Source organism: Acanthochromis polyacanthus, chromosome 7, assembly GCF_021347895.1.
Source record: "Acanthochromis polyacanthus isolate Apoly-LR-REF ecotype Palm Island chromosome 7, KAUST_Apoly_ChrSc, whole genome shotgun sequence".
Lineage (NCBI taxonomy): Eukaryota > Metazoa > Chordata > Actinopteri > Pomacentridae > Acanthochromis > Acanthochromis polyacanthus.
In genome coordinates, this window is record NC_067119.1 from 3,102,905 (window position 1) to 3,123,708 (window position 20,804).

Genomic DNA, 20,804 nt, shown 5'->3' on the forward strand with positions numbered 1-20,804 from the left:
GGACGACATACTAAACTATGACGTTTTTGATCACATTTTGGACGACATACTAAACTATGACTTTTTTTGTCACATTTTGGACGACATACTAAACTATGACGTTTTTGTCACATTTTGGACGACATACTAAACTATGACGTTTTTGATCACATTTTGGACGACATACTAAACTATGACTTTTTTGTCACATTTTGGACGACATACTAAACTATGACGTTTTTGTCACATTTTGGACGACATACTAAACTATGACGTTTTTGGTGACATTTTGGACAACATACTAAACTATGACATATTTGGTGACATTTTGGACGACATAATAAACTATAACATTTATTCATATTTTGGACGACATACTAAACTATGACGTTTTTGTCAGTTTTTGAACGACATACTAAACTGTGTCATTTTCGAATGCCCGTTTAGCTTAGTGGGTTAAGCAGATGAACCATGTATAAGGGTTGGTCTCCGATGCAGCGGCCCGGGTTTGATTTCTGCTTGTGGCTGTTTACTGCAAGTCTACTCCCCTAATTCCTGTCTCTCTCTTGCTTCATCTATCCAATAAAGCCAAGAAAAGGCCATAAAAATGATATTAAAAAAAACTGTGCCATTTTGGACGACATAATAAACTGTGATGTTTTTGTCACATTATGGACGACATACTAAACTATGACGTTTTTGTCACATTATGGACAACATAATAAACTATGATGTTTTTGGTCACATTTTGGACGACATACTAAACTATGACGTTTTTGTCACATTATGGACAACATAATAAACTATGATGTTTTTGTCACATTTTGGACGACATAATAAACTATGATGTTTTTGGTCACATTATGGACAACATACTAAACTATGACGTTTTTGTCACATTATGGACAACATAATAAACTATGATGTTTTTGTCACATTTTGGACGACATACTAAACTATGACGTTTTTGTCACATTTTGATCACATCTGATGCTGGGAAGAGGGTTGAGAGACACAGAAGAGGTGGAGGAGGAGTAGGGAAGGGAGAAGAGGGAGGAGGGGAACAAGGTACACATAACACAGTTCAACACATGTATGATAAGACAGACGATACATACAAAGTAGAAGCTATCATGTGAATTGATTCACAGTTTACTGTTAAGATGTACGGCTCTGGCATTAAATATACTACATATACAGGTGGTAGTAAGATGCAAACAGTGTGTAGAAGAGCATATCCAGTATAGTGAGTGTGATATAGAGAAGAATGGTGGAAATGGGCTGGAGGAAGCTCAGCAGCAGCATCCCACAGTGGACATGATGGAGACTAGACCAGTTGGTGGGACAGCAACCACAGATCTGAAGCATCCATCTCTGGACCAGGGACACTTGGAGAAATAACACAGGGAGAAACAGAGTTAGTGTAATGCAATACCTGCATATACCGGGCTTTGCAAAAGTTCTGTTACACGGTTTCATGATCTTTAGAGGCGTTTACATGTCGGAGTGAAAAATTCCATTAAATAAACTGAAAGTTCTACCTTATAGGCAGGTGTCATTAACACAAATTTGTTCTCCGGTGAAGTTGTATCAAGATGGAAGTCACAAGAGTTGAGATATCTGCTCTCCTTCATGCTGGCCACAACAAGTCTGACAGAGCCAAGCAGCTGAACATCAGCCGGATGAACGTCCACAGAGTCGCAGAGAGGCTCAAGAATGGTGAAGATCTTTCAGATGATCTTTCAAGAATGGTGAAGACCTGAAAGATCTTCACCATTCTTTAGCCTCTCCGCGACTCTGTGGACGGTCATCCAGCTGATGTTCAGCACGAAGGAGAGCAGATACCTCAACTCTTTTGACTTCCATCTTGATACAACTTCATCGGAGAAAAAAATTTGTATTAAAGACACCTGCCTATAAGGTAGAACTTTCAGTTTATTTAATGGAATTTTTCACTCCGACATGTAAACGTCTCTAAAGATCATGAAACTGAGTGTAACAGAACTTTTGCAAAGCTGGGTATATTAAATCTAAAGGTAGATAGAGAAGGGCTCAGTGCATCCAGAGAGGTCCCCCAGCAGCCTCGGCCTATAGCAGCAGAACTAAAAGGAAGACTTCAGCTGACCCCCTCAGGGTCACCGGTCAGCCCTAACTATAAGATTTGTCAAAAAGGAAAGTTTTAAGCCTGGTCTTGAAAATAGAGAGGGTATCTGCCTCCAGAACCCAAACTCGGAGCAGGTTCCACAGGAGAGGCGCTGATAACTGAAGGCTCTGCCTCCCATTCTACTTTTAGAAATTCTAGTTAGAACAAGTAAGCATGCAGTTTGAGAGCGAAGAGTTCTGCCAGGATAATATCTATCTATCTATCTATCTATCTATCTATCTATCTATCTATCTATCTATCTATCTATCTATCTATCTATCTAGATTTTGAAGGCCTGAGGAGAAATTGTATAAAATTATATAGAAATCAACTTGACCAACTACAAAAATTAATGAGAAATTTCTTTAAATAACATATTTTATGCAGGAGAAGATAATGCGTTGGTGTGTTTAAAGTTCTTTAACATTTTCTTCCAAGTGTTAGTGTTCACTAATGTCAAATGTAGGGAAGGTTTCTGATGTAAAAACTGACTTAACTCATTAAAACTGAGACAAATCCAATTTTTCCATCAGATTTGTGCAGCATTTGAAGCTCCAGAACCAAATTTTTGCTGGATCGGTTGTATCGACAGAAAAGTTGAGGAAACAATCAGGATAACGGAGGAACGATTAGAGGAATGATTAGAGGATCGTTAGAGATGTTTAACCTCCATGATCGGGTCTGGACGGATCTCTGACGGCCAACATGAGGCCCGTGGGCCAAAACAGGTCCTCCAGAGTGTCCAATCCTATCAAAGAGAAAAAATTACAGAGAAGACATTAACTGCAGTTTGTAAATGATCAAACTATAAAATTAAAATAATTTCCAGACCATGACAAGTTGTTTGATCACAAAGTAAAATACTAGATTGTTCTTTTGTCTCATTTTTTGTCATTTTGTGTCTCCTTTTTGTAATATTTTGTCTTGTTTTTGTTGTTTTTCTTGTCTTTTATTTTATCAGATTTGTCTTTTGATCATAAAGTAAAATCCTCTCTGGTTCAGTTCCAGATGACTAAATGTTGTGTTCCTCTGTAGAAACTCTGTGATCTGGAAGTCGTAATGTGGGAATGATAAACCGAGGCTGAATGTTGATGAAATACAATTTATTTTTCTTAAGAAACTTTAGGTTGTTCTTGATGTTTTGTACCAAGATAATTCATTAAATGTGAACTTTTTTGCACTAAAACAACATAATTATAGGTTATCATACTGTGGTTTTACTGGTCACTGGAGATCAAACTGGGCTGAATGTGGAACCTGGACTAAGATGACTTTGACACCGCTGCTCTAGATCGTCTGCTGAGGTTTAAGTTAAACATAAATGTTGACAATACGATTAAAAAGTGAGAAAAAGGCTCAAAATGAAGCAGATTTTGGGTTAAATTTAAGAAAAAATGGAGCGTTGGGAGCATCAGTGCTGCTTCCACAGGATGTGTTTGGGCCGTATGTCAAAATAAAAGCACGTTTTCTTGTGTTTGGTCGTTTCTGTGCACGTTGGGAGCTTCCTGTGTGTTTTCGGAGATGATAAATGAGGTTTCAGAAGTTAAAATGTTAAAATATTAAAATGTTTCCGGGTCGGCCCTCCATGTCGGACGCTGCTCCAGGTCACTCACCTCCTCCTTCACGTCTCCACGACGACCACACCTCCTCCACCTCCACCGTCACATGACCCGTGCAGTGTCATCATCGCTGTCACACACACACACACACACACACACACACACACACACACACGGTGAAAAGAAGGAGGTGGAGGGAGGGACCGGATGTAGGAGGCGGAGGAGGAGGTGTGGGAGCATCGCAGGGGTGACGTCACATCACAACCTCCTTTCCCAGCATCTCCCCCACCCTATGCCACGATTCCCATCACACACACACACACACACACACACACACACACACACACACACATACACATAAAAACACACAAACACTCATACACTGACCGCAAAAATCAGCGCTGAGAAGCACGCAAGAAAACTGGAAATGACCTCCAGTGATTCCACGTAGACGGGGTTTATTAGTGGGGAAGACATTTTTTTGTGTGTGCGTGTGCATGTGTCTGTGTGTGTGTATGTGTACAGGTACGACTGGAGATGAAGCTAACACTAAGTGCTAGCAAGGCGAAAAGGGGGTTCATGACTTTTTGGTGGTTGGGGGTTTGAACAGGACTGCAGATGTCCATGTGATGTGACCTCCCCCCACACCCCACTACACCCATCACTCTCTCACACAGACACACACCAAGATATACACATAAAGAGACACAAAAAACACACTAACACACACTCCGGCTGCAAAACGCAGCATGAAGAAACACGCAAGAAAGCTGGAAATGATCTCCGTTGATTTCACGTAGATGGGTTTTTTTAGTAGTGGGGAAGACATTAGTGTGTGTGCATGAGTGGGTGTGCACATGCATGTGTGATTATGTGTGTGTGTGTGTGCACTGTGAACATGTACAAGTTGTCACCGCTAACTGCTAGCAAGACAAAGCTAAAAGGAGTTGATGCTTTTAAGGGTGGTTGGGGGCATAAAAGAGATGGCAGATGTCCATGTGATGTGTCCTCCCCCCACACCCCACTGCACCCCTCACTCACACACACATACACACTAAGATACACACACAAAAACACACAAAAAGGCATGCTAACACACCCTCGGCTCCAAAAAATAGCGCTGGGAAACATGCAAGAAAGCTGAAAATTTCCTCCGGTGACTCCACAGAGACGAGTTTTTTAGTGAGGAAGCCATTTTTTGTGCACGTGCATGTGTGTGCAAAGGCATGTGTGTGCAAGGGCATGTGTGTGCAAGGGCATGTGTGTGCAAGGGCATGTGTGTGCAAGGGCATGTGCACTGTGAACAGGCACAACTTGAGGTGAAGCAAGTCGACACCGCTAAGTGCTAGCAAGGCTAAAAAGGCTAAAAGGTGTTTTTAGGTTTTTGGTTGGGGGTGTGACAGCCCATGTGTGATATGCTGACCCCTCCCCCCCAAAAAAAACACACACACACACACACACACACACACAACACATACAAAAAACACACACGTACAAACAATGTGTGTCTAAGGTGTTTTCTATTATCTCGCTGTCATTCGTCACCAGCCAGAGACGTCTGTGACCGAGCCGCCATCACCACACACACATTATATACACAAAACACACACACTAACACACATTATACACACACAGACACACTGCACCACTGTGGAGCCCAGCTGCAGCGGCGCTCTGACATCACCATCCTCTCGGCCAATCACCCGCTTTGTTTATTTTCAGCACCAGAGGACGGCGTGTTGGAGGTTTTTTTTTCTTTGACATTTAATCATCAAACGGAAAAAAGAAAATATCATCCAGAGGAAAGCCCAGAAGACAAGACCTCTGCTTCATTATCCTATAAAAAATGAGGCAAATATCAGCACGAAAAAGCTACTTGGTTGTGTTGAAATCTTCATAGCTTCTAACTGGATTGAATTTACAGAAAACACAGTTGATTGTACCACTAAAAAAAAGCTTTTGCTGTCAATTTGAATATTTCTAGTAATGAAGATGGACGTAGATTCGTACTGCACATGTCGTGATGTTTGTTCTGATGCTTCTTGGGCTAAAAAATCTGAAAATTTTGCTGATTTTAGGAGAAAAAAAAGGGTGTGAAGCTGATCAGGACTGCCCCAGTGAATGTAAAGTTGTGACGGTGGGGCTACAATGAGCGCAAGAAGTGTTGTGGAGATGACATTTCTGACCAAATATAGTCCCAGTGCTCCAGCTGGATGTGCTGATATTAACATTTTCTGGTAGTGCCACAGGAGAGGCCTGACTTAAAACATCTCAGAGTTCATTCCTGCACATGCTTGGGATCAGAAAACCGCATTAATGGCGAGCAGCTGCAGCTCCTCCGCTCCTTTCATTACCATAATTTGTGGTGGGAAAGGGATCGCTCATCAATCAGAAGTGTTGGGAAAGTGACCACGCCAAAGACCCGGGGCCCGATGTTTGAGCAGCGGGCCCTCAGGGGTCAGCCGGGGCCTCGCTGGGTGTTTTCTCATTAATCACTGCGGGTTTGAAGAGGCGTCACGGCCTTTATCCTCCCGCTCTTCATCCTCCCTGTCGGCCGGTGGCATGAGAGCTCTTCTGACCATCGCTCTGAGGCCAAGGTCAGCCTGGAAGCCCTCCGGAGCGCCACCACGACACCCCACAACCTCCATAACCTCCACCACAGTTCCCATCGGCCCCTCCAGGAGTCACCCCCACCCATCGCCTCACATTCCCCCCACGGCGTCCCCTTTGTTCACCTGTTGTCCTGGAGACTCCACTGCCACCGAGACCACCCTTATCCACTGAGTGTGTGTGTGTGTGTGGCAGAGGTCAGGACAGAAGCTAAAATAACAGATAATCCCACTGAGAGCCGCTCAGGCCACGACAAGCAACAACTGAACCTCACATTCTCATGTTGTATCGTAACGCACAGGATTCTGCGAAAATATCCTCAAAAGTTATTTTCATTCATTTATTATGGAAAATCCACTTTGTATTAGTATGTAATCGTGTCTGTTGCTAGGTAACGTGGCCACAGTGTGCACGCTGTGATGTCACAGGGATGACTGTGACATTCTTACATTTTTGGGGCCATTTTATTACATTTTTTTGTCACACTTCATTAATTTATTTCATTTCATTTTAATATCTGGATAATTTTGTTTTTTTACTTATCCATTTTCTTTGGCACATTTTTTTTCCTTTAAGAAAATTTATAGACTTCTCTTATATTTTTTTCTTCTTAAGACAATTCATAGATTTTTATTTATTTAGTTTAATTGATTTTACATTTTTTGCTGTATTATATTGTGGCCTTTTTTCTCAATGTTTATTTAAAAAATATTTTTTTCTTTACTATTTAGGACTTCTTATTTTTAAGTATTTCTAAGACATTTTGTATATTTTTATTTATTTTTTTCTTACTTTTTTGGGGCCATTTTATTTCATTTTTTTCTCACACTTCATTAATTTATTTTATTTCATTTTTTCTTTAATATCTGGATAATTCTGTTTTTTTACTTTTCCATTTTCTTTGGCACATTTTTTTTCTTTTTAAGAAAATTTATAGACTTCTCTTATATTTTTTATTCATTTATTTTACATTTTTGGGGGATTTTATTGATATTTTTTCTTAGTTTTTAAAAAAAAATTGCCTTTTTTCTTGAAATTTTGGGACTTGCGATTTTTCAGTCGTTCTGAGACACTTTGTAGATTTTTATTTATTTTTTTTTATTTTTTTTAAAAACATTTTGGGATCATTATTTATTGCTTTTTACTCACACTAATAATTCTTTTTTTGCTTAATATCTTTTGATACTTTTTTTCTTTTTAAGACATTTTAAAGATTTTTGTACATTTTGGTCTTACGTTTTCAGGGGCATTTTATTGTGACATTGTTTATCAAGAAATTATAATTTTTTTCTTGAATATTTGGGACTTTCATTTTTAGTTTTCGGTCTTTCTGAGACATTTTTCATTTATTTTTTTATTTACACTTGGGTTTTTTTTTTTACATTTTTGAGGCCATTTTATTGTTACTTTTTCCTCACACTTTATTAATCAATTTTATTAAATTTTTCTTTAGTATCTAGGAGATTTTTAAAAAATGTTTTTAACATTTTGTCTGATGTGTTTTGTTGCCTTTTTGACACATATTTTCTCTTTAAGCCAACTTATAGATTTTGATTAATTTTTAAAAATATATTTTACATTTCTAGAGGCATTTTACTGCTACATTTTTTCTCACGGTTTATTGATTTAATTACATTTTATTTTTTTTTATAGCTGGGAGATTTATTTGGTTACATTTTGAAACTTGTTTTGTCTTTTCTACAAACTTTTTTTTCTTTTTACAATTTATAGATTTTTATACAATTTATTTATTCTACGTTTCTGGGATTAATGTTTCCTCACACTCCATTTTTTTCTCCTAAATATCTGGGAGATTTTGTTTAAAAACTTTTTCTGTCTTCTTTTTTCTTTTTCAGTCTATGGATTTTATAATATTTGAAATTAATTTATTTTACATTTTTAAAGGCATTTTATTGTGACTTTTCTTTGCTCACACTTTATTAAAAAATTTGTGAATTTTCAGTGAATATCTGGGAGATTTTATGTGTTCTGAGGGGAAACTTTTTTCAGATTGGGTTTTGCTTCCTTCTATAAAATCAGATAAATCGGTGTAAATGTCAGCCGTCCGTCTTCCATCTCGGGGTCCGTCCTCGTCCCACCAGGACGGACGGACGGATGGACGGATGGACGGACGGATGGACGGATGGATGCAGGAATGTGAGTGGAGCTGAGTTCGTCCCAACCGTCCCAAATGACTGCACACACAAAAAGGATTTAACTCTTTGTCCCCTCACACTCCGGCCTGAGAGAAGAAGAAAAACCAACCAGTGAAGACTCCTCCTCACCCCCCACCTCCCTCCTCATCCCCCCGACCGGCGGATAAAAGACCCATCAGAAGGATCGCTGCTGCATTTACAAGTGAAAGACGGAAATAATGGAGCGGTTAGCGAGAAGAATGAGCAGACAGAGGAGCTTCACAGATGTGGAGGTTGGGGGGGGAGGAGGGGGGGAGGAAGGGGCAGCAGCAGCGTCCCATTGTTGCCCCCTACTTTCAACCCACCCTTTACCCCTGTTTGGAAAAGGGTGAGGAGGTGAAAGTGGCCTTATTGGCAGCAGAGGGGAGGGGGGGGAAGGGTGAGAGAGGGGAGAGGTAGGGGGTGAGGGAAGGGAGGACAAGGGGTGAGATGGAGCGGTGAAGGAGGGGAGGAGACGTAGAGATGAAGGGGTGAGAGAGGGATGAGAGGTGAGATGGAGGGGTGAGGGAGAGGAGGAAATGTCGAGATAAAGGGGTGAGGAAATGTAGAGGTGAAGAAGGGGAGGGAAAGCTATGGGGTGAGGAAGGGGAGAAGACATCGAGATGAAGGGGTGAGGAAGGGGAGGGAACGTCGAGATGAAGGAGTGAGGAAATATTGAGATGAAGGGGTGAGGAAGGAGAGGAACCGTAGAGATGGAGGGGTGAGGAAGGGGACAAAACTTAGAAACAAAGGGGCGAGGAATCAGATCCAGAGTAGAAAGTGTTTAATTGTCCATAAAGTGCTTGTTTACATCCAACAGACTACGAGTTCCATCATAGATCTATCATCAATAAACAGTCTATGGGTTCCATCATAGATCTATCATCAATAAACTGTCTATGGGTTCCATCATAGATCTATCATCAATAAACAGTCTACGAGTTCCATCATAGATCTATCATCAATAAACTGTCTATGGGTTCCATCATAGATCTATCATCAATAAACTGTCTATGGGTTCCATCATAGATCTATCATCAATAAACTGTCTATGGGTTCCATCATAGATCTATCATTAATAAACAGTCTATGGGTTCCATCATAGATCTATCATTAATAAACAGTCTATGGGTTCCATCACAGATCTATCATCAATAAACTGTCTATGGGTTCCATCACAGATCTATCATTAATAAACAGTCTATGGGTTCCATCATAGATCAATCATTAATAAACAGTCTATGGGTTCCATCACAGATCTATCATTAATAAACAGTCTATGGGTTCCATCATAGATCTATCATTAATAAACAGTCTATGGGTTCCATCACAGATCTATCATTAATAAACAGTCTATGGGTTCCATCTGGTCTCTGCTGCCTCCTGGTGGCACAAACAGAGAACTGACTCCTCCTGGAACTTTAATGTTTTCAAGTAAAATCGATCTTTTTTTCTTCTTATTTCATTTTAAAAACAGTAGCAGCGCTCCAGATGTAGAACCTCAGCTTGACTCAAGATGTTTTTCAGTCCTGGAACATTTTTAGTTTCCTAATTGTCAAAAAAAAAAAAAAACAACAACATCCACCACCGTTTCCATCCAGATAAAACACAGTTTACCTGGAATACTAATCATGAAATGCATGGAATTTCTGCACAAATATTGTCCTCTTTAATAAAACATGAGCTGTGAATTGAAGGGTTGATTTCTACCAACAGCTTCCCTCTGTACAAATTAACCCTCTGAACCCCAAAACCCGCCGGCAGGTTTGAAGAGCGAGTTCTCTTTTTTTAACAAAATTTACTAAATTACATCATTCAGACGAGCCAGAAAATGTAGAGAATCAGGAAAATGAACCAAATCCAAGCTTAAAATCACTATATTTCATCAATATCACTTGTGTTTAAAAATTCACCAAAAATAAGCCGTTTGTTCGAATCAAATTCTGTAAAAAATAAAAAATTCTTTGCTCTTCTACAAAACAAAAAAGCCACGAATGACTCAACTGTGACCAACAGGGAGAGGACAAAGATATGGAGAGATTTCAGGTTGAACTGCAGGCGGCGTTTCACCAGAGCAAAGGCTAGCTAACACGGAAATACTTAAATAGCTACAGTATGTGGAGACAAAACCATCAAAAATTGGCACAAATAAGACACACGATGGCAAAAATTCGACATAAAACAATAAAAAAGACACAAAATCCAAAAAATGAGACACAAAACAGCAAAAAGGAGACACAAAGTGAACAGAAAGAGATTAAGCTGTCCCAAAGATGAAAAAAAAAAATCACTAAAATGAGACTCAAAAATGAAAAAAAACAACAAAAAACAAAAGACTGAGTGACGGAGGAGTGCCTTGTTGGAGATCCAATCAGCATGGTGAAACATCTTTCTACAGATGAACAGAGGCTCAAAACTGGACTAAAATGTCTCCAAAATGACAAAAAAAAACATCTCGAAAACTATTCAGATTCTCTATAATGAGTCAAATATTGTCATCTTAAACTAATTCTTGGTTAATTTTACAAATTCAACTAATTTTAAAGTATTTTTGGGCAGTTTTTGAGTTAATTTTTCTAAATTTTGGAGGTGTTTTTCAATCATTTTACATCTTTTTGTGTCACTTCAATGTCATTTTTGCATCTTTCTGTGTCTGCTGGTCGTTAATTTGGGTCAGTTTGGTCGATTTTATGCTACTTTAGACAAGTTTCAAACCATTCTCGACCATTTGAGACTGAAAAGACGATCAAAGCTACTGGATAAAAAAAATAAATGTGGCATGGCTCAGAAACAGTGAACAGAGGAGATGCATCCAGCATGGAGAAACATCGTTCTACTGATGATGAACAGAGTAGAGAGAACAGGAAACATGGAGGCAATTAAATATCTGGAGTTTTTTTTCTACACATTTTACTTCCAGATTTTTGGGGATTTTTTAGTTTTTGTGACAAAAAAAATTAAAGAAATTTAACTTTCTTTATTTCCCTTTATATTTCTTTCCCTTTATATTTTCTGCCATTCTAACTGTGTCACTCTGCACAGAAGAAAAAGTAGTTTTCTCTACTTTTAGTCACAGTTGTGCCCATTTAGGAACTTTTAGGCATGGTTTAAACCGAGCAGATTGGAGACAAGCATGTCCACAAATTTAAATTGTAAACAGTTCAATATCTGTAGAATGGTGAGTCAGTAGGGAGCTTTTTTTAAAAAATTTTTGTGATTTGTGATTTGATTTGAATTTATGTATTTGATAGGGACGATGCAGTTAACATAGTTCTAGTTTTTAAAAAAACACAGATGAAGTTCCCCTTTTTGTCTTGTTTTTGTCACTTTGTCTTGTTTGTTCTCGCATTTTTGTTGTGTTTTGTCTCGTTTTTGTCGCTTCGTGTCTCATTTTCGTTATTTTGTGTCTCATTTGTCGTTTTTTGTCTCGTGTTTGTCGCTTTGTGTCTCAATTTTGTCACGTTGTGTCTTGTTTTAGTTATTTTCTGTTGCAGGTTGGTCATTTTGTGTCTTGTTTCTGTCGTTTTTTGGTCTCGTTTTTGTCCCATTTTTTGCCTTTTGTGTCTCATTTTTGTCACGTTTCTGTTGTCGTTTTTGTCTCATTCCTGTCAGTTTGTGTCTCCTTTTTGTTATTTTGCCTGGTTTTTGTCATTTTTTGCTAGGGTTAGTTTAGAAGATGTTTCTCCAACAACTTGCTCCAAAATGTCATCAAAAACTGACAGTCTTAAGTTTTCCTAAAATTAGCTTCGGAGCTGGAAAATCCACATTTCTGTTGTTTCCGTTTCACCTCATTTAGTGTCACATTTTTGTCATTTTATGTCTAATTTTTGTCGCGTTATGCCACATTTTTGTCATTCTATGTCTCATTTTTGTCGCTTTGTGTCTCATTTTTGCCGCTTTGTGTCTCATTTTTGTCGTTTTGTGTCTCATTTTTGTCGTTTTGTGTCTCATTTTTGTCGTTTTGTGTCTCTGTTCTTCATTTCCGTAGAGGTTCAGGACTTCATGCTGGACTTAAAATGGGTATAAACTGCTCTTTGGAGTTCAGAGGGTTGAACGTCGTCGTTCTAGTTTAAAAACAAACAGATGAGTCTCTGGGTAGAATCTGTCGTCTCTCCAGCTGTTATTAATGTGAAAATAATTTAAGGATGGACAAATACTGACGTTTAATCCGACATGAAGCGACGCCTCCAGGTTAGAAGTCCAGATTTTGAGGTAGAGTGTATTCAGGCACTGCTCTCAGAGTTCAGTGTTTCGTGCCTGACTCGCCTCAGAAGGAGCTTCCCTTTTGGATCCTGGAGTAAAACCTCAGAGGAAGAAGTTGATTTTGGCGGGGACGGCCTTGCAGCCGGTGGTGGAGAAGTATTGTCCCTGGACGGGGGCGTACTGCATGTCGCCCCCTACTGCCTCCACCACGTCACTGCGGCTGCAGCTCCCCCGCTGGCAGAGCTGCGAGCGGACGCAGCGCTGGACGTGGCAACGAGTCAGAGGCAGGAAGGGAACGAACGAGGAGACGAGGTTCTGCTGGATGATGCTGGAGTGGAAGAAGCCACCTGGAGGAGGAGGACAGAAACAGCTGGAAATCTGAACATCTGAGGAGCATCTGTGTGTTCAGGATTTAAAATATTCAACATACAGATCCATAAAATAGATGGTGTATTCAGTCTAAAGGGACGAGAAATTCCCAGTTTTGCAGCTAAAAATGAAAAAGGTAAACAAAGTGAAAAAATGTAAATGCTCAACTGTGTCTCACTGGTTCTTTTATACGACAGCAGTTCTGTGTATAATATCTGTACGTATAAATGTATGTTAGGGCGATTAACCACAGACAAAATAACATGTTAAAAGTTATTATTTTGATTCAGTCTCCAACCAAAATTTAATTGAATTGATAAACTTTGCTTACCGTGTCCAATATTGCTATTTGACAAAAAAAAATGCAATTAATCATGGTTGACTAATTACAAAGTCTGTAACTAATTAGATTATTTTTGTAATCACGTCCTGCCACTAATATAGTCACTGATTCAGCTGTCAATCAAAAAAAGAAATTTGTCATTTTGTGTTTTGTTCTTTGTTATTTTATCAGATATTTTAAGTTTTTTGTTGTTTTTTGTCTTATTTTTGTCATTTTTTTCCCGTTTATTTCATTTTTTCTCATTTTTGTCATTATCTTGTTTTTATCATTTTTTTGTCTTGTTTTTGTCATTTCTTACGTTATTTTTGTATTTTGTCGTCGTTTTTCATCTTGTTCTTAACATTTAGTGTCTCGTTTTTTTGTCATTTTTATCTTGTTTTTCTCATTTTTTGTCTCATTTTTGTCATTATTTTTCTCATTTTTGTAATTTTTTGTTTCGTTATTTTTTCTTATTTTTGTAATTTTTATCTTGTTTTTCTCATTTTTTGTCTCATTTTTGTCATTTTTTGTTTCGTTTTTCTCATTTTGTCTCATTTTTGTCATTTTTATCTTGTCTATCATTTTTTTGTCTTGTTTTTGTCATTTCTTACTTAATTTTGGTCATTTTTATCTTGTTTTTATCATTTCTTGTCTTTGTTTTGTCATTTCTTACTTCATTTTTGTCTCGTTTTTGTCATTTTGCATCTTGGTCTTGACATCTACTGTCTCGTTATCGTCGTGTTTTGTCGTTTGTTGAACTCTTACTGGTGTTGTCATTGTAAACAGCCTCTGCTAAGGCGTCCTGCAGGTCACTCATCTTGATCTCTTCTCTTTCCCGTCCGGCCTGCCGGTTCTCCAGAGCTACTTTGTAGATCACCTCCTGTCCTGTAGTGCTGCAAGACAAAAAAGTCCCACTAAAAAAACGTCCATATTGATGCTACACATCACACTTCATAACACAGATATTTTTCTACACGTGTCCCCGCTGCATTAACTTTCAGATTGTTTTTTTTTTTTGTTAGCATTTAAACTCCATTAAAGTCAGATAAGAAGCAGAATGTCGGTGGATCGGTTCCTACCTGATGAAGACGTAGATGGCTTTGCGGTAGTTTGTGCGAAACACAACATGTGAGGGACCCAGGAAAGGTTCCAGGACGTCGATGAGGCCCGGAGGCATCTTCTCCATCTCGTCGAAGATAAAGACGGATCGAGCGCATTCAGTCAGGTTCCCCTGAACCCAACTCCTCAACTCCTTCTGCAAAACAAAGCAGCGACATTTAGCCCTCCACACACTTTCTAGAAAAACTTAATACCGTATTTTCACGACTATAAGGCGCACATAAAAGTCTTAGATTTTCTTCAAATTGTGTGGCGCGCCCTATGGTGCAGTGCGTCCTGTGTGTGTTGTTGTTGTTGTAAGGCGGACGTAGACCAGGTGGTTTTTTCCACGCATCACCATCGCTGTTGATCTGTGACTCTATGCGTGCCCATCTCACAGCCGATGTGAAAAAACAAGTGAAGCAAATGAACTCTGAGCTTGCTGTCATTCCGGGAGGCCTGACAAAGGAACTCCAACCGCTGGACATCGGTGTGAACCGGCCGTTCAAAGTAAGGCTGTGAGCGGCGTGGGAGCGATGGATGACCGATGGAGACCACAGTTTCACTAAGAGTGGAAGGCAGCGCCGGGCGAGTTACGCCACAATTTGCGAATGGATTGTAGATGCTTGGGCTAACGTGTCTGCTGGCACTGTTGTTCGAGCTTTCGCAAAAGCCGGCATCATTTCCGAGGCGCCGCACGGCACGGAAAGTGACTCTGACAGTGAAGAAAGTGAGCCTGGCATGTTTGATGGAGGTTTAGCGCAGCTGTTCAATTCAGAAACAGAGGATGAGGACTTCCATGGGTTTGACTGATGACGATTACCGGTAAAAAAAAAATGTGAATACCAAACTCAGTTTTGCTCCCGCTCTATTTTTAAATACGCACACTTGTATGGTTGTGTGTGTGTTGTTGTTGTAAGGCCGACGTAGTAGAGGACACCATGAGAACGTTAAAGGGGGAAGTGTGGGCGTGGATTGTATATAAAACCCTCGCCATATAATCAGGTGCGCCTTATGTGTGTTTTAAATACAGTAATGGCACACATAACTGAGACTGCGCCTTTTGGTACGGTGCGCCTTTTGGTCGTGAAAATACGGTACTTGTTAACAACAAATCTAAAATGTTTCCACTGAATTAAAATGCATCATTTGGTGTGTGACACGTTCTGTGTGTTGCTGTCTCTTTTTTCTTCACTGTTGGTTCATTTTTCACTGCAATATAAAGTAACAGACCTCTATGGAAACAGAAAAGCCAAATAAAAAAATATTTAGAAAGTTCTGAGTATTTATTTTTGCCAGCATTGGAGAAAAAAATGGAATCAGCTTGTTCAAACTGGTAGAAAGACTGTATTTCTCCCAACAAAACATTTGAAGCTGTTCTAAAATAAGCTGAAATTTGTCCAATATTCTTTAAACAACTGCCTAAAATTACATGAAAGTCTTGTTTTTTGTTAGCCTAGCCACGCTAGACCCAGCTCTGACGACGCAAGGGTCTAGTTACCCTCGGTAAGCCTCGAGGTTGGATTCTCCTAAAACTGGTCGGACCAATCACCATGAAGTGTAGAGTCAGAAGGCGGGCGTAACTAAGTGACGACAGAGGGGCGACGATTCTGACAGAAACAACCGGAAACAACTAGCCTAGCCGCGCTAGACAACCCACGGCAACGAATTTAATTCTCTGCCAGGGTCGACAACAAAAACAACAACAGTCATTGAGCTCCATTAGCACAGACTCTGAATAATCTTTCTGTTAACATGTCTGTAATATACTTGAGCTTCACCCATTGACTGTATAAATAAGGCTTCACCGAACTACCGCATCCTCTGATTTCCGGCGCTCTAGGAGCCTATTCGTTGCGCTGATTGTTGTATACCTACCCAATTACTGCAGTGATTTGATAGACAACCTTTTAGCCCACCTCCCTCCCTGTCGAGAGTTTCTAGACCCTTGCGTCATAAGAGCTGGGTCTAGCGCGGCTAGGCTAGTTTTTTGTCATTTTGTGTCATGTTTTGGTCGATTTTTGGTCTATTTTTTGACTTGTTTTTGTGTGTTCTTGTTTTTGTCATTTTTTCCTTGCTTTGCCAATTTTTTGTCTCACTGTTGTCATTTTGTGTCTTGTTTTTGTCATTTTTTTGTCATTTTGTGTCTCGTTTTTGTCATTTCGTGTCTCGTTTTTTGTCATTTTTTGTCTCATTTTTGTCATTTTGTGTCTTGTTTTTGTCATTTTGTGCGTCTTGGTCATTTTGTGTCTCATTTTGTGTCTCCTTTTTGTCATTTTACGTCTCATTTTTGTAATTTTTTGTCTTGTTTTTGTAATTTTTTGTCATTTTGTGTCTTGTTTTTGTCATTTTGTGTCTTGTTTTGGTCATTTGTGTCTCATTTTTGGCCTTTTTTGTCTCATGTTTGTCATTTTGTCTCATTTTTGTAATTTTGTGTCTTGTTTTGGTCATTTTGTGTGTATTTTTTGTCATTTTGTGTCTTGTTTTTGTAATTTTTTGTCTCATGTTTGCAGTGGCGGCTGGTGGTGAAATTTGTTGGGTGGGCTAACAAATGCATAATACCAATTAAATGGTTAACACAGCTGCAAAAGCAACATCACCTATGATACACACAGTTACATCAATTACAGGTACACTATACTTTTTTACTGCTACACACACACACACACACACACAACACACCACACACCACACACACTGTTCCAATTGCAACGACTGCCCACAGACAGCCTGCTGCAACTGTCTTATTACAACTGTTTGGCAACATGTCGTGCAAAACACGCCTTCAGTACAACAGATGACCTCAGCAAAAACAAGGTGTCACAGTCCTTTAACAGGTCACCATGGGCCTACCTTATTTGAAAAGAAGCTCACATCGACGGCCGATGTGATCCCAGTCTCTTAACTTCCAGCTTTTCCTCCAAAGACATCGAGGAAAATGGACATGAAAGCAAATAATCCACCTCGTTCATGCTAACGCCCGCCATCGCTTAACCTTTTCTCGCTGCGTCAAAGGCTTGAAGTTAGCCCAAATGATCAGTAAATCACAGGGGTGGGACATGACACCTGTCAATCACTTACAAGAACGAAATGAATGAAAGCGGAGTGTATCTGCTGGGGCTGTAAAAAATAAGCCCATTTAGAGATATTCTTTGTTTTTCTTTTGACTGATTGGTGCTGTTGCTACCTTTGTTTTCACCTAAACTTAAAACAACCTGTTGTAAGTTATTTAAAAAATAATTTTCTCATCTTTTTTTGTGTTGGCCTGAGAGGGCTTAGCCCTGTTAGCCCATTTATACCAGCCGTCCCTGCATGTTTGTCATTTTGTGTCTCATTTTTGTAATTTTTTGTCTCGTTTTGGTCATTTGTGTCTCATTTTTTGCCATTCTGTCAAGTAGCTGCTAACAGATTACTAACTCAGGTTTATTTTGATCTATTTGTTGCCTTTTAGTTTGCATACAACAATCTGTCACACACCTGTAATGACTCAAACATCTGCTGGAGGTGACTAAACCGACACAGTGACGACGTTAACGGACTCACCCGGTACCGGTTGACCCGCTGGGCCGAGGGGAAGTGCAGCGTGGGGATGAACTGGTGGACGTAGGGGCTGCTCATGGCCGAGCCGTACAGATGGTTCCCTAACATGGAGCTGACCATCGTCTTCCCCGTCCCCGAGGAGCCGTGGAACGACAGCACCAGGGGCCGGTCGGGGCTTTTATTCTGAAGGAACCTGGCCACCTCCTCGGACACGATGTCCTGAGCCAGATGTTGACCGAAGACATTCTTGTAGAGATCCCACTCCAAGTCTGACAGTCAACAAAAACAACGAGAGTTAAAGTCAGGAAGGGAACGAATCAGGTGAGGAGGTTCTGCTGGATGACGCTGGAGTGGAAGAACCACCTGGAAGAGGAAACAAAAATCAGCTCCATTTAACAATAATAGGACAGAAACAGCTGGAAACCTGAACATCAGCTCGTCTGAGAAGCAACAGCTGCATCACATAGATCCTTAAAACAGACGGTTGTTTCTTGTTCATGTTGTTTATTGTTCTGCTTTTCTTGTTTTTGTATTGTTGTCATTTCTTGTCTTATTTTTGTCATTTTCTGGTCTTTTTCTCATTTTTTGTCTTGTTTTTGGCTGTTTTTTTGTTTTGTTTTCATCATTTTTTATCTTGTTTTTGACTTGTTTTTTGTTGTTTTTGTAATCTTTCGCTTTTTGTCATTTTTGTTGTTTTTGCCTCGTTTTTGGGATTTTTTTGTCTCATTTTTGTCTTGCTTTTGTCATTTGTTGTCTCGCTTTGTCTCATTTTTGTTGGTTTTGTCATTTTTTGTCTCATTTTTTGTCTTGTTTTTGTCATTTTTTGTTTTTTGGCTATTTTTTGTCTCATTTTTTGTCTTGTTTTGTAATTTTTTTGTCTTGTTTTGTAATTTTTGTCTCAGTTTTGTTGTTTTTGTTTTTTGACTGGTTTTTGTCATTTTTTGTCTTGTTTGACAGTCTGACAGTCAAGACAAAATACTAACAGTGATGTTAACGTCAGCGTCCTGTCTCAGTAGCTCGCTGTGTTAGTGAAATATATCACAATGCTGGTGCCGTTTTTAATTAAGGAAGTATTTTAATCACAAAAAAGGCACAGAAACTAAACCCGTGAATCATTTTGTGGAGGAAAACAAACCATGTAATGCTCGTAAGTCGCCACACTTAACTTTAGTTTGAGCTTTGTGGTTATAAAACACCCGAGGGCTTGTTTTATTTACATCTGATTTGGGACTAAAGTGATGCACAGCATACAGTTTCACCATCCTGCCTCAGAAGGATGCAATACGTGCATGTGAAATCACATTTCCTGTGACGTGAAGTAATAAGAGGTGATTAAAACATATTTTTTTAGGTCATTTTTCATGACTAATCTACAAGAAAAGTCTGTAAAATAGATTATAATTTACTCTGATTTAAGGGTTCCTGAATAGACTGAGCCTATGAACTGTATTTAATTTGTTGAGATGCAGCAAAATGAGCAAGAACCTGGAGAGAAACACTGAAAAAGAAGTAGTGGCTGCAAAAAGAGAAGCAATCTCAGTTAGATAACAGAAGAAAAAAAAACAGGCCAGATATGAATTCTGTTTAAAGCAATTTAGAATTTTGGATGTTTATGTCAGTTTTACAACATATGAGAAAGGTTTCAAACAAGCTGTTGTTGATGATTTTATTGGTATTTTTTATTTTTGATGCAGACACGTTTCCCTATAAAATCACTCCAGTCATTCTAGGATGATAACGTATGTCCAAATGAAGTGATTCCTGTCAAAAACACCAATTTAAATGTCAAAATAAGACTCAGGTGTACAGTAAAGACGGACTATAAAGTGTTTCTGCTATTAGCATTTAGATCAGATTAGAATAATTTAATTTTATTGCCACTGCACAAAGTACAAGAACGAAATGCAGCTTTAACATCCAACCAGAAGTGTAAAAGCAGCAGTAAAGTGCTTCACAGACAGTATGTTTATATTTAACAGTACATATATGTTATAGTACAAGCAAAACAGAGCAGTATGACCACACTAATGTACAAATATATATAGACGTAAATACAATATAAAACAGACAAACTGACTGTACAGGTAGGGATGAATAGTTTATGCTGAAGTATAAACAGGTTCTGCTATTAGCCTAAAATAAGCTCCATATATTGAAATGTAAATTAGTGACTCTTTCAATTAAATGAATTATGTAAGTATTGCTGCATTTGAACTGCATGTCCAGACATTTGCCCTGTTTCAAAACGACTCTTCATTTTAAGGAGCAGCTGAGGTGACTTCCAGTTTTTATAGCTGGCATAACAGTTAGCAAAGTAGCTATTAGCTTCAATAACAGCCTGAATTAGCCCCTCGAGAACATAGTAGAATTAAATACCAGCTGGCTAACACCATTTACACTTAAATAATATGTTTATTACGCTTAAAGAATGACTGTTAGCTGAATAAACCATCTGCACTGTGTTCTGCTGCCCAGCTAGCTTACCAACTGTTACTAGCAGCAGCCTTCGATTAGCTCAACACTTCTCACCTCTGATGTTGGGCTTGAAGTCGCAGTCGCAGCTGTCCGAGATGGTGCAGTAAAGCCTCTGGAAGACGCAGAAAACCGGATTGAAACATAAAAACAGCACAGACAGGACGGCCAACATCTTAGCTGCCCGCTGGCTGAAGAAACAATCGAGTGGAGCTTCCCTTCGCCGCGACCGGCTGCTTTGTAGTCTTTCTGCTTCCCGGAAGTCGACGAGAAAGACGTAGCAGTGTAACGGAGAGTACTACATTTCCCAGAAGGCACCGCGAGATGGGCGTCGT

General features: G+C 39.3%; 1 protein-coding gene across 1 annotated transcript; it reads right to left on the reverse strand.

Annotated features, from left to right (window-relative positions):
* Window positions 1-9,234: 9,234 nt before the first annotated feature.
* tor2a (torsin family 2, member A) lies at window positions 9,235-20,804 on the reverse strand. Its single transcript, XM_022219072.2, has 5 exons — window positions 20,527-20,804; window positions 18,001-18,266; window positions 14,439-14,614; window positions 14,125-14,252; window positions 9,235-13,015 (listed from the first exon to the last, which is right to left on the reverse strand). The coding sequence occupies exons 1-5, from the start codon at window positions 20,642-20,644 to the stop codon at window positions 12,771-12,773; spliced, it is 933 nt and encodes a 310-aa protein (XP_022074764.2). The 5' UTR covers window positions 20,645-20,804; the 3' UTR covers window positions 9,235-12,770.